Here is a 13,714-nt window from a genome sequence, read left to right on the forward strand (position 1 = left end):
CTGCCCAGACTTTGCCTGACTACACTGACAGTACTGTGAACTGTGGTTTTGTGGTTTGGCTCTCTGTGATAACCATGTCAACAGAGTGAATGATGTTATGTCAAACCAGAGTGATCTCTGTTGTACTAGCTAAAATACTCTTGAGGTATTAATGCAAAAATTAGGTTTAGGTCCTGATTTAGGGTTAACATTTGCTTTAATCTTATTCAAATTTCCCTTGAAAACCTAGAAGAGACTTGAAACATCAGCACTGTCTTTTCACATGTGCCAGAATGAAATATTTAGAAGCATTAATGATATTTTGGGAGCTGTAAAAATGCAAAAAGGTGTCTAAACTTTCAGAAATTAATTTAACTTTTTTTCTTGTGCTAAGCTGGTAAAAATCAAATACGAGCTGATACCAAATATTGTGTTGATCTTCCTCTTCCTTCTGAGTCCCCTACCTTTTTGGTGCCATTGGTCTTCCTTTCTTCTGTTATCCAAAAGTCTGGCAGTTCACTGTTACCGCTGTGTCTCAGTGTCCATTCACCTGGCTGGCACCACCCAGTTCACAGCCTCTTGTGTTGGGATCCTACCAAGGGCTCAGTCTGCATTTAAATCAGCATCTCACTCTACAGCTATTTGCACAAGATGTATCTCTCAACAATCATGTCTGTAACTGTAGTCTTGAATTTCTATTTCATTAGACCTGTCAGAAAAAGGAGTTCTTTAATATGACAGAATCTTCTTTTTTCCCTTCTGTTTTCTTTTCTTTGTCATGTTTCTGTACCATTCCATACAATAGGTTTGGAAGTTAAAATGAAAAACATAGGTACCCATTGCTGGGAATGTGCCTTATAAGTGGCCTCCAGTCATAAGTGTTAATGCATTCCTTGGCCTCTCCTTAGTTCTGCAGCTTGCACAGATCACATCTTGCAGCTGTATGGCAAAATTTCATTAATAACTTTTGAGACATGACACTTTTAAAATTTCAAAGGTTTATTAAATCTTAACAAAAATACAACAGAGGACTGAATAAGGTGCTGAGAGTCTCTGTGACCAGCAGCCACATGCTCGTGTACAAAATGGATGCTCTGCCTTTTATACTCCTGCCCCCTCCTAAAGTCTTGTCAGTCAACTACTTCTCTGCCATCCATTGGTGGAGATCACTTTCTTACAACTTGATTGGTGGTCAGGTGTTGCCGTGCCACACCTCCTAGTAACAAGGTTGCCCTCCCCTAAATGCCTCGACTAGTGACAACAATATAAGGAAGACCGGAAAGACGACTATGGGGAAAACATATAAAAATAACGTTAACTATGTATCTATAAAACTTCTCTTAACATGCACATAATATTAATCTCTTACTTGTGAGAGCCAACCATTACATTACCCATTTATAACATGACTGAAGTAACACTTGACTGTGATACCCATGTCTCAACTGAAATGGAAGAACCCAGCATCTCAGTGACAAATATTTTCAACTGTAAAAGCTCTTAGATATCTAAGAATGATAGGCACACTGTAAAATGTGTCAGATTGCTATTTTTTAATGTTCAAAACTTAGAAGTGCTTTTTTTCTAGGAATGCAAGTTCTGCTGTATTTCACTGTTATCTAATGCTTAAAGAAAAAGAGAAAAGAAAATTAGGCGAAAAAAGAAGTTGTCCTTTCCTATTCTCAGAAAACCTTTCATCAAGCCTTGAGTTGCATTATGAAGTGCACTGCGTGTGTGTTGGGAAGTAATCTTAAGCTTCAAACAAGAGCTTGCTTCCAATTCCTGGGAAGCCCTAGCCGTGAAAGAGCATGCTTGAAATGCAGCCATGTAACATTAATCTGTAGTTTCAAATCTTTTCTCATATGAGTGCCATTTCCTCTCTGCTTTATGGTATTTCCGTATGCCAGCTTTAGTATTGCTGTATGTTTTGCACAGGGTCATTTCAGGCAAAAATTTAAGATATGGCTTGGCTCAAGGTATTAATTTTTCTGTGTTCTCTTCTTGTGGAATGCGGAAGGGAAGAGTACTTGTTGCAAGCCACAACTATTTAGCTGGAAAGAGAGACTGGAGAAAGAAAATGTCATCGTTCAACCTCCTCTTTTCCTTTTCAAAGCTCATCCTGTACACTTCATTGACCAGAGATTGCTGTACTGTATCCATTTGGATAGCTCTTTCTGTACAGTTGCACATGGACTTCCTATGAGACTGTTTATGACAGTGTTCCTTGATATTTCTTGGACACTTTATCTTGCTAAGATTGAAAAGGCCTTTTTGCTTTCTATGGCTAAATGTGGAATTATTATCACATTTAATTTTTTTTTAGGACGAGGTGCCATTATTTCAAATGGCGCTTTTACATTATAGTGTATAGTATGAGAGTGGAAATTCTCTGTAAAGAAGATAAATTGAGATAGAAGACAAATGGAAAAAGGAAGGCTGATTTTTTTAATGCTAGTATAAGAAATATATAGTGGACCACCCATATAAACACCAACTCCGTGAGAAACTACACATAATTTTTAAGGGAGATACAAAAGTGTATGTGAGTATCTCTAAGTTGCGTAGCAGGCTGTCTTTGAAATTAACCCATTTTTTAAAAAAATATGCATTTGTGCAATTCCCACAAATAATTTCTCTGGATTTGGATATGATTTTATGTGATTTTTAATTATGTATTTTTGATTCTGGTTACAACAGGCTGCTTGAGTTCTTATATTAGACAAATCACATGAAGAAGGTAATCAGAATTTGGATTTGGCTCTGTGATGACAGTGGTATTAACATACATACATCTTGTCTGAAACTAGTGTCATATTTTCAGGAGGCATACTTTATTTTCTTCATCCTGTGAGTTTCCATGAAGGTTTGGTTCTCTTCTTCTCGGTCTATGAGCAAAACCGACAATAAGGTTCAAGAGAGCACAGTAGTCAAATACCAGATCAAAGAGACCATATTTTCTGCTCACTACTTGTGTGCAGGAAGAAGAGGAGTGCTCTTAAGGAGCAAAAGGACTGTCTTTGGAAGTGTGGAAGAAAGAATTAAATGGATTTTACCACAACAAAACTAGCCAAATGCCTCTGAGTCTTCCTGTACTAAAAGTGAGGGAATGCAAAGCATTTATACATGATAAAACGTATGCAGGTCCTGCAACACAGTGAAGCTTCAGGTTGCTGTCTGATGCTATCCACTAAGTACAGATATGCTCTTTCAAGCCTTTGAACCTTTCATGCCTTCTGGATGGAGTTCACTGTTCTTTTATTTCCAGCTCAGTCATTCTAGGTTTAATGCACATCCCAGGTAACCCAGAATGTTACTGTAGCCCCATCTGTCTATGCCCAAAATTGTTACTCTCTCTTTAAGACCCTGCACCAGAAGCCAGAATGATGAGGTGGTGCACAGGGCTTTTTAAAAATTAGGACAGCCAGAGATCTCTCTCTCTCCCTGTTCAGCTTGCCTCTTGGCCTTTCCTTGCCTCTACTTGCAACAATAACAAGTGGAGAATCTGCATTTTGCAATCAGAAACTGTTTCAGAGTGTTTCAGAGTTTACTGTTATTTTGCAAAACCTGTGGACAAGACTAAGCCAGTGCTGGTCTGGTCCCAGGGCGCTGCTCATCAGTGCTGCAAGTCTGTTCTTCCTTCTCTCCTCTTCCATCAGAGTAGGAACCCAAGGCAGCTACACCAAAACTGGCAGAGTCCAGCAGGTGTCAGGAGGTGGCAGCAAGTGGGAACACTGATCCCACACACCTGGGCAATTCCTGTCTGCTGCTAGTACTGCTTTGGAAGCTTCTACCTTCCTGGGAGGGTTTGCTGCCATTTTCCCTTTGTCTTTAGAACCACACATTCAGCTGTGGTGGACAGCATCTTAGGATGGGTCACTCTGCAAGTTCAAGTTTCTCTTTGTCTCTGGCGGGGTTTTGTGAGATTTAGCAATTTTGTATCTAGTGATTGTTTACTGGTTTTTTTTGCCTGTTGCTGTTTTGCTTGCTAGTAAACTGCTGTTTTTTCACTTATATCTACTAGGATTTGGTTTCTTCTTATTGGTGGAAAGGGATTGGTTAACACTAAGGGGGAGAACTCATTGTAGAGTGTTTCCCTTTAAATTGTCTTAGACCAAGACAATGCAACACATGCAAGTGGTTGTCCTTCATGGGTTTTTTTCTGCTCAGGATTTAGGTATGTTTATGTTTGCAATGATAATATATTTTGGAGAAAAACAATAGCAAAGAAAACACAAAAAGTAAGTTTATGATTGTGAAGGCTTGGAAGATGTATTTTTATGCATATTCTATATAAAGAGATTTAAATGTATATTCATGAACTTAAGCTTTAGCTGTCTGCCTGCAGCATGGAGGACTTCTGACTTTGGCCTGTTCTCCATGTCTGTGTTTTGTCTAGCCTGTGGTACTAAACAGTGTTCATTATGTTCCAGTTGTTTTTTTTTTTAATGCATGTGGGAATACCTCTAACACTCAGTAATCCATCACCAGTCTCTCATTTTTTAGAAACACTCAGCATTTTAAGGCACCAGTTCTCCCCAGCTTACCTTTTAATACCTGGCTGGAGCTTTCTCCAGCAGCTTTGCAGCCTCCTTGCCAGCAAATTATTTGCTGCCATATCAGTTTTGTCATCTTAAGTTATTCATTTTGTTTTGCCTTTCCATTTGTTCCTGAATATGGCTGGGGGAGAGAGGCTCCCTTGGATGGGAAGGGGGCTCGAGGATCCTGGGGTTTCCCCTGAAGCACCTGAGTGGATGGTGAAAGTCCTTTTTCAGTGAGGTAGGATGTAAAGAGGTAGCCTCTTTCATGAGCAGATGCTCAGCCCACGGCAGAAGAAGCAGGACCAGGTAAGGCTCCAGTGGTGGCAGTGAATTCCCTCCAGCTCAACCGTCCTCCTCTGAAGAAGAGAGAGAGAGAGAGAAAGATAGAGCTAGCAGTTGCCTCAGCCCCTTCTTTTCCCGGCCAAATTCTTGCAGTATCTCTGCCCTTCCCAGAGAAAACCCCAGGTGAAGAGAGAGAGTAGCCAGCTGGACCCCTCCCCTGAGCTGTGGCTACTTCTTTTCTCTCTGAAGTACCCAGGCATTATTGTCTCCTAGCAACATATTATGGGGAAAAATTATTTGGGAGAAAGAATCTTCAACGCCAACAACAAGGAAGGCAGAAGGTCTTGTTTGATCTCTATTTGGTATTTCCCTTACACTGGGTGTGAGGGACAGTCTGCTGCATAAGAAGCTCTCTGTTCAGCAAAATATGTTTAAAAGTCTGACAATGGCTTTGTGCTATTAACTGAAATGCTGAAATTATTTTTTCTTGGTTGAAGAACTGGTCCATGTTTAAGACCTATTTTGAATATTGTGATACTAGTTACGAGAATATGTTTGGATAATGCTAAATATTTGGAGCTTAGTTCATGTCTATTTGCTATGTTTTCAAGTCTTGTTATCATGATACCAAAGCAAGACCATCTTTGAAGTACATCACAATCATCTTTGAAAGGTCGTGGTGATCAGGAGATGTGCCTGAGAAATATCACCCTTGTCTTCAAAAAGAGCAAGGAGGACCCAGGGAACTACCAGACAATCAGCCTAACTCAATCTCTGGAAAGGTGATGGAGTGTCTCATTCTGGAGGCCATCTCTACCCACATGGATGACAAGAAAGGCATCAGGAGTAGTCAGCATGGATTCACTAAAGTCAAATCATGCTTGACCAACCTGATGGCCTTCTATGGTGAGACAACCACCTGGATGGATGAGGGGAGAGCAGTGTGTGTTGTCTACCTCTACTGCTACAAGGCTTTTGACACTGCTTCTCACAACATCCTCATGCAAAGTCAGGAAGTGTGGACTGGATTAATGACTAGTGAGGTGGATTGAGAACTGGTTAAACAATAGATACCAGAGTGTTATAGTGACACAATGTCTAGCTGGAAGCCTGTCAATAGTGGTGTCTGCGAAGGTTCAGTGCTGGGCCCATGTTAGGTCATGTGTGCCGGGTGAGGGGCAAGGAGACAGAGACACTCACCCCTGATGTTTGTGTGGCACAAAGGAAGTTTATTTTGCCAAGGCCTTCCTTACAACGGGCATTTTGAAAGACCCAGTCTGTATGTTCTCATTGGCCTGAACTCCATGTCCCCTCAGGATCTGGCCAGTGAAATGCTTGCAGCTTCATAAGGGACCTGACTGGGAGAAGCCCCTGTCATTCAATCCTGGGGCTTAGTAGCAAGCTCATGTATCTGATATTCAGTAACATCTCACCCTTCCTTGTTTAATAAAATTTGTAATTTATTTTCTGTTACCCATCTGCAAGGGCCCTTTCCAAACGGGACAACAGAAGACAGTATGGGCCAATTTTGCATGGAAGCCACAGCATTAATGTTTAGGATGTGTTGGGGGAGAACTCAGGCCACAGGCACAATGCTTACATGTTACAACTTATACAAAACAAAAAGCATTCAACCTTTAACCCATTTAACCCTTATAGAAAAACCCAACTATTAAAAACAACCTGTAACCCATTTATCCCTTGAAGAACCCAACACCTAGAAAACAGTCTGTAAACAGAAAAACAGTTTGTAAACAGGAAAATATTTTGTAAACAAAGCAAGTCCTTGTATTGACTGTCCTTGAGGTAGGTGGTCATTTGTGATACATTGTTCTTTTGAAGAGACTTCAGAATGCTGCCCAGGGTCCTTTACCTTGGATTTCATAGGAATATTGTACTGCTATATGACTTATTATAAAACATAAGAACATGACACCACTTAAAACTCAAAAAGGGGGAGTGTACCTTCACCCCAACTTTTCTTTTCTTCCCTTTTTTTCTTTGTATAATAAGTAGAAATAGAAATAAAACATGCATTTTTTAACAGCATTAATAAGAAAGGGAGTTGCTGGAAGGTCTCTTTTTCACTATGAGCAAACTTGGAGGCTACTTCTAGACAAAGCCTCTATGTCTGTCTCAAAAGAAAAAGGGTTCGTTTTTTTTTTGTACAGAATCTTTACCAGACAGATTCATAGGTTGATCAGTCCAATGACTTGGTTGGCAGACATTTCCTGCATTCTACATTTTAGAAACAAATTTGTATTAATATTCAGTGCAAAACAAAATGGAAAGTTTTTAACATTAATATCTTAGTGAACATCCCCTGGATTTTACCAATCCTTCTTGAAATATTGCAACAATAATTAGTAGGAGTATTAAAAAAATACATAACAATACACATACTAATGCTTCCCTTATGCACAACAGTAATAGTCAGAGACAGAAAGATAACACTTTATTCTAGCTTTAGCAATTGCAAACAAAATCAACAAATACTGTATTATGAACTCTTTACCCTCTGCAAATGTTTTCAGTTTATTAGACTTTCTGGGAAATGAAAATCTTGATTTATTAAGAGGTAATGTGGTTGTAATGCCTTGTAGGGAAGGCAACTTAGTGTCTGTTTGTCTCTTTACCATCCATTTGCAAGCAGCTGCTGGCTTCTCTCTTGGCTGGATGACAGTGTGTCTAGATTTCAGCTGCCGTGAGACATTTAACCCACGTGTCCAAGTCCACCTATTCAGGCAGACTCAACCATATCTGTCCTTGCGGTACCACAACCCCACCTGTCTCCTGCACTGCCTTTTTCCAAGTGGGACCCTTGCAAAAGTTTTTCCCCTGCTCTGCTTCTGAGTTCTGCAGCTCTCTTTGGCGGCAGACTTGGTGGTGGGGCCGCTCCTACTGGAGGTGCAGCCAGACTCCACGGAGGTTTGGCTGTGTCCCTTTGGGACTGGATCAGGGCAGGGCCCCACCCCGTGATGTCAGCTGGATGGAGGTGCTGCTGGGCCAGCCGAGTAGAGTGCAGGGCTTGTGGCATGGAGTAATGGTTGTGGAATTCCTCCCAGTCCCGGGAGGAGTTGGAGCGGACGCCCTGCAGTCTGGTCCCCTGGAGCAGGGCAGCATGGTGTGCCTGCCCAGACCTGCAATATAATGGCCTGAAGTGGCTGCATAGTGACTATAACAGTCTGGAGTGGGCAAGGGGTGTTTCAGAGCTGCAAGGGCTGTGTAGCCTGCTGAGGTTATGGCGGCCGCCATCTCTCGATGTGGCTGGATTTCACAATCAATCCCACCGGGTCCCTGGACAATGCTGGCATCTGCCAGGATTCCCCACTTCCTGGGAAACAATCCCTCTTTTTTAAAAGAAGAAAATCAGTACCTGTGTCTTGGTTTGGAAAGACAGGTGTCTGCTAAGGAAGGCAGGAGCCTCCCTGAAATGGAAAAATGTAGACCCATTCCCTCCAAATTGTTATAAATTTGAAATTAAGGGGGACTCTCAGGTAAAAATATGGGAGTGGGAATAACAGTGCTTTATTAGCAAAGAAAATAAAAAAAATAAACAGTGCAGCAATCCAAAACAACACTGATAAGAGTCAGAATACAACCTGACACCCTATTGGACAGGGTGTTGGTAGCAGTCCAATTGAATTGTGACTGCAGTCCTCCTGAAATGTTAGGTATGATTCAGTTGGAGTAGTGATCCTGTAGAAAAGGGTGTAGTCTTCCTCTGAAGAGGCAGTGGAAGAGGCAGCTATTCCTCTGGGAATACCTAGCCCAGAAAAAAATCTGTGCTGGTGGGCCAGAATCTCAAGATTATATGCAGGTAGGAATGCTTGGCTCCTCCCTCTGGGCGGGGCATCTCCCAATGGGGTGTTATAGTTCTTGTCAGCCATGCAGTGTCACTCAATGGCCCATTATCAGCAGATGTCTCCCAGGAAGAAGGACTGATTGTGGAAGAGATAAGGAAAAACTGCTCACTTAACACAAGACAACTGCCATACAGATGGCAAATAGAATGCATCTTGCTTTTCAGTCCTGCATCACGGAATTTTCTGGCCCAATATCCAAGCTCCCATGGTCTTGATTGCAGTTTTAGTCCACAAAACAGGTTTTTAAACACTCACAGCACTTTTTGCTGTCTGCTGAGGGTTTTTTTTTACCACTGTCTAACCAGTGAGTACTGGTTTTACACCAAAAGTGTGTTTTTTACACTGTTCCAACTTCTACACCATGGTTCCAACTTCCCACTGTATTTCTCCAGTTCCAAACACCAATCTGGGCTCTGACGCCCTGTAATCTGGGCCCTACCCTGATTTCCAACTCTTGGCCATTTGTTAATCAGGTTTTGGTTTGTAGACCAAAATCCAACTATAATGCCACGTGTCTCCTTTGCTCTGTGTTGCTGACTTCTTATTACCTCAGGGTTCACTGCATGTTAAATCACATGTGAGAGGTGAAGGACAAGGAGACAGAAACACTCACCCCTGATGTTCGTGTGGCACAGAGGAAGTTTATTTTGCCAAGCCCTTCCTTATAAAGGGCATTTTGAAAGACCCAGTCTGTATGTTCTCATTGGTCTGAACTTCACACCCCTCGGGCTCTGGCCAGTGAAATGCTTGCAGCTTCATAAGGGACCTGACTGGGAGAAGCCCCTGTCATTCAATCCTGGGGCTTAGTAGCAAGCTCATATCTGCTATTTGGTTACAGGCCCAGTATTGTTTAACTTGTTCATCCGTGACTTGGGGGAAGGGGCAACAAGTTCACTGACAGCGCAAATCTGGGAGTAGTGGCTGATTTCTCAGAGGGTTGTGAAGCCCTTTAAAAAGACCTCTAGAGTTTGGAGGGATGGGCAGAAAAGAAAGGTCTGAAGTTCAACCAAGGCAACCAAGAGTCCTGTGTCTGGGGAAGAATAACCCCCTGCACCAGTGCAGGCTGGGGGTCAAACTGCTGGAAAGCAGCTCTGCAGAGAAGGACCTGTGGGTCCTGGTGGACAACAAGCTGTCCATGAGCCAGCAGTGAGCCTTTGTGGCCAAGGCAACCAGTAGTATCCTCGATTGCATGGGGAGAACATACAACAATAACATACCCATGCATCTATAAAACTTCTCTTAATATACACATAATATTCATCTCTTAATTGTAAGACCAAACCATGGCATTACCCATTTATAACATTCACAAAATGGTTTTGTCATTTTTAAGCAAAGAAGGTGAAAGTGGTTTGTGAAGGAGGAAGGAAAACCAGCTACTTTGTCTTGCAAAACAAAGCCAGACAAAGCAAATAAATTACCTTTAAAAAACCCCCTGCTGCCTCTCCGCATTCGCTGGATGTTGCAGAATTTAACACAGAAATAGCCTTCACTGAGAGGAGATGTTCTTGAGTTTTCTACTGAGGAACTAGTTTTGATTGAAATAAGAGATTGAAAATTCACATAGTGTATATGAATAATGTAATTTGCTCCCATTGTTTTCTTGAGACAGATGGTGTGAAGGCTCTTTGTTGTCTGTATTTCCCTGCCATACATGCTATAGAAAAAGAGAGAACAGCTCCCAGCATTTCCAGACGAACCTATGACTGCATGTGTCCTTGCCTCTCACACAATGTGTCTTGTAAAGCACAGCAGGGATGATTTGTATTTAATAGTGATGTATGAGTTGTCCAGTTTTTTTGGGGGGGAAAAAGTAGTTAGCAAGCAGTCTTGGTTTAAAAGACCAGTATCTGCCAAGGAAGGGGGAAACCTTCCTAGAATGCAAAAATGACGCCTCCCTCCAAGTTATTGTGACTTCAAAAATTTCAGGGCTTCGAGCAAGAACATGGGAAAAGGAAGAACAGTTCTCTACTACACTGTATATATGTAACAAGACAGAACAAACAACAACAACAATTATTTTAAAAATCCCCAATAACAGATTTTTCCCGCCTGTTAAGCTATTTCCCCTTTGGTGTAGCAACAACCACAACAGTGGGTCATGGTGACTCAGGTGAGGTAGAGAAGTTGCAGTACTTCTGTTGTGGCTTCAGGGGGTACTCTGATGCAAGAGCGGGACCTCCCTGGTGGTGATACTAGCAGCTCGGGGAGAGAAGGGGAAATGAAAAGAAAAATTACTCCTCAAGGCACACATGTGAGTGGTGATTGGTCTTTGGCACCACTAATTGCAGTTAGCATACACTGGGAAGGAAGGCAGGGATTTATCGTGATGTTGCACCACCATGCAGAGAAGAGGTCTGGCGGGAGCAGCTCCGGCTTCAGGCGTCTCACCACACAGTGGCTTCAGGGAGGGGGTGGAAAGGAATGTCTCCCACAGGCACCCACATGGACTGTGCTTGTCTCTCTCGGTGCCGGTAGCTGCCGAAGTCTCAGTCAATGGGGCAGCCAGGACTCTCTCTCTTGCAAGCAATAGGCTTACAAGCAGGTGGCAGGCAGATCTCCACGGCAATGTTGAAACCACTGTCCCAGGTGAAAAAAAACCCAACATGACTGTCTCTCCTCCAAGCTGGGAAATGACTACTCCCACCCAGCTAAAAAATCCAAACCCCCTTTCCCCTCCCCAAAAACATTTCAGCAGTATATCAGGATGCTAGGCTACTCCTGTTTCTTAATCACTGTCTATTTACCTAGAAAGCCACGCCAGCATCTCCCTGATAACAAGTGTGAAGAAATTCACTTGAGAAAACCTAGCCCACAGAAGTTCATCATGAATATTTCATGTGAAGCATCAGAGGGTTTGGCAGGGCCAGAACATGATGAGTAAGACAAGCCATGCAAGATGTCATGCTAATCCCTGGCAATCCAAGAGATGGATTTTTTCATGCAAAACTTTGTGCACATTTGAGGGCCCAGCACCTGAATAAGCTCAGTGCTGGGGCTTGGCAGGGTAAGTGTTACACTGGAGAGGAGGCTGATATTCTTTGGATCCAACACACAGCTACTAAAAATCCACTTGAAAGCTTTAAATCCTTTGGGAAAAATTAATGGAAAGCACTAAATTAAGGCTGCATTCCCTATTTGTTTGACAGATGAAATATGATCAGTGAGGCCACTATACAATTTGTGTAATAAGTACAAGAGAAAACAATACAACTTCCAATTCTAAAAAGATCTTTTTCTAATTGCTATGTAGGTGGTCTTCGAGGCCTTGCACAATCTGGAGCCTCGTGGTTATGTTGTCGGATGGATCATTGCCATCAGTTTGTTGGTGGGAATTCTCATCTTCCTGTTGCTGGCTGTGCTCTTATGGAAGGTAAGGTAACAGATGCAACATAAAACCAAAGCTAATCACAGGGAAAAGAAGCTTAAATTTTTCCATGTATTTAACATCCATTTTCTTTAGGAGCTGAATAATTGTCTACTCCATTACAGAAGTCATTAGTCAGCAAAACCAATTTAATAAACAAGCTTTTGTGAGGGACATGCAAGTACTAATGACATAAAGAAGAAGTGAAAAAGTGGGTTTTTTTAGAGCCTGGGTATTAAAAGTTGAAACCTCTGATAACCATTTCAGGACCATGGAAGATTTCTCATATAAATCTGTTATATTACACTTAGATACTTTGCATGTCTATGTTTTTGTGATGACTGAGGTTCACTGATTTGAGCAGTTTCCTGAAAATCAGGTCAACTTTGCTTGACCAGCAAAGAGATTGGGTGCATGTCTAGAAAAAACTAGCTGGTAGCTACTTTCTGAGAGGTAGATGCCCTTGGGAGAGGAGTATCCAGCAATACCTTTTTCTGATCCGTCAGAAAAAGAGTTCCAGATTAGTAAAATGCCTTACCAGAGCAAGAAGCATCTGGACCTGTTACAAGATGACCTTCACACCGTCTCTGATAAAGTGCAATTCTTTTACCCAAGCACTGTTACAGTATTAAACTGGGCTAATGCTAACAATTGCCAGCAGCCATCTGGTGTGGTAAATATGAAGGGTAAAGAACTTCAAGTGTTTTCATTTTTCAGTTCCCTGTTACCAATCCATAAATTTAAATGACCACAGTCGAGATCAGGGGCTGTCTTTGAGAGAATTAAATCTCAAATGTGCACATGAGAACAAGTCCAGCACTATTTTGATTCCCATGTCAGGAAATCCAGGAGCCTGACTTGCACTGTTTAGTAGCATGTGTGTTGCAGACTCTGCTAGCCAACTGTGCTGAGACAGGAGGTCACAGCCCCAGTGTGCTGGACATATTGCTGCTGGTCATGAAGCTATAAAATGGATTTAGAAACCTAATACTGGACATGCAATTCCTTTTTTTAAATTATGTAGATGTCTGTATAGTTGGGTTACAGATTATATATCATATCATATCATATCATATCATATCATATCATATCATCATATCATATCATATTGTAATGTAATGTAATATAATATATAAATTTTATATGGGTTATAGATTTAAAGTCCTTTTATAATCAGTTTAAAAGATTTCTAAGTATTTACTAGCCATGTTCATTTGGAAAACAATATCTGACCACAGTTTACAATATGTCATAACTTCTGTTTGTCTGGCATTTGGGAAATACTTCTGCTTTCTGTGTCAGAAATAGTAAAAGAAATAAAAAAAAGTCCATGCAGTTAAGATAGAATAATAACCATGAGAATGGAAAAATGTAAGATTGGAAGAGGCCCCGGATTTATTCTCAATGACACACAGTTTTGATAAAGGATATTGCTGCTGATACCTGTGACTGATTTCATATTACTCGTTTCCTGTCATAAAAAGATATTAAATGAACTGTTTGAAAATGTGCAAGATAAGAGAAATATCACCTTGTGAGTCTTCAGGTAAAACTTGTACAAGTTGAATTCTTGGTCTACACTGCAGTTAATACAGTTCTTTGCTTCCTGAGTTAATCTTGATACTTCAAGCCCTTTTAAATTTCATAGGGATCATTCAGTGCATGTGAAGAAATTGCCATTT

General features: G+C 41.4%; 1 protein-coding gene across 3 annotated transcripts in view; it reads left to right on the forward strand.

Moving 5' to 3' along the window:
* Positions 1-13,714, forward strand: part of ITGA9 (integrin subunit alpha 9) — a 244,749-nt gene that overhangs the window by 198,546 nt on the left and 32,489 nt on the right. For all 3 annotated transcript variants that reach the window (XM_002199003.6, XM_030265373.4, XM_072924054.1), the window contains one exon: positions 11,919-12,038. In XM_002199003.6, coding sequence (XP_002199039.3) covers positions 11,919-12,038 — 120 coding nt within the window. The remainder of the gene's footprint in view (positions 1-11,918; positions 12,039-13,714) is intronic.

This window comes from Taeniopygia guttata, chromosome 2 (assembly GCF_048771995.1).
Source record: "Taeniopygia guttata chromosome 2, bTaeGut7.mat, whole genome shotgun sequence".
NCBI classification, from domain to species: domain Eukaryota; kingdom Metazoa; phylum Chordata; class Aves; order Passeriformes; family Estrildidae; genus Taeniopygia; species Taeniopygia guttata.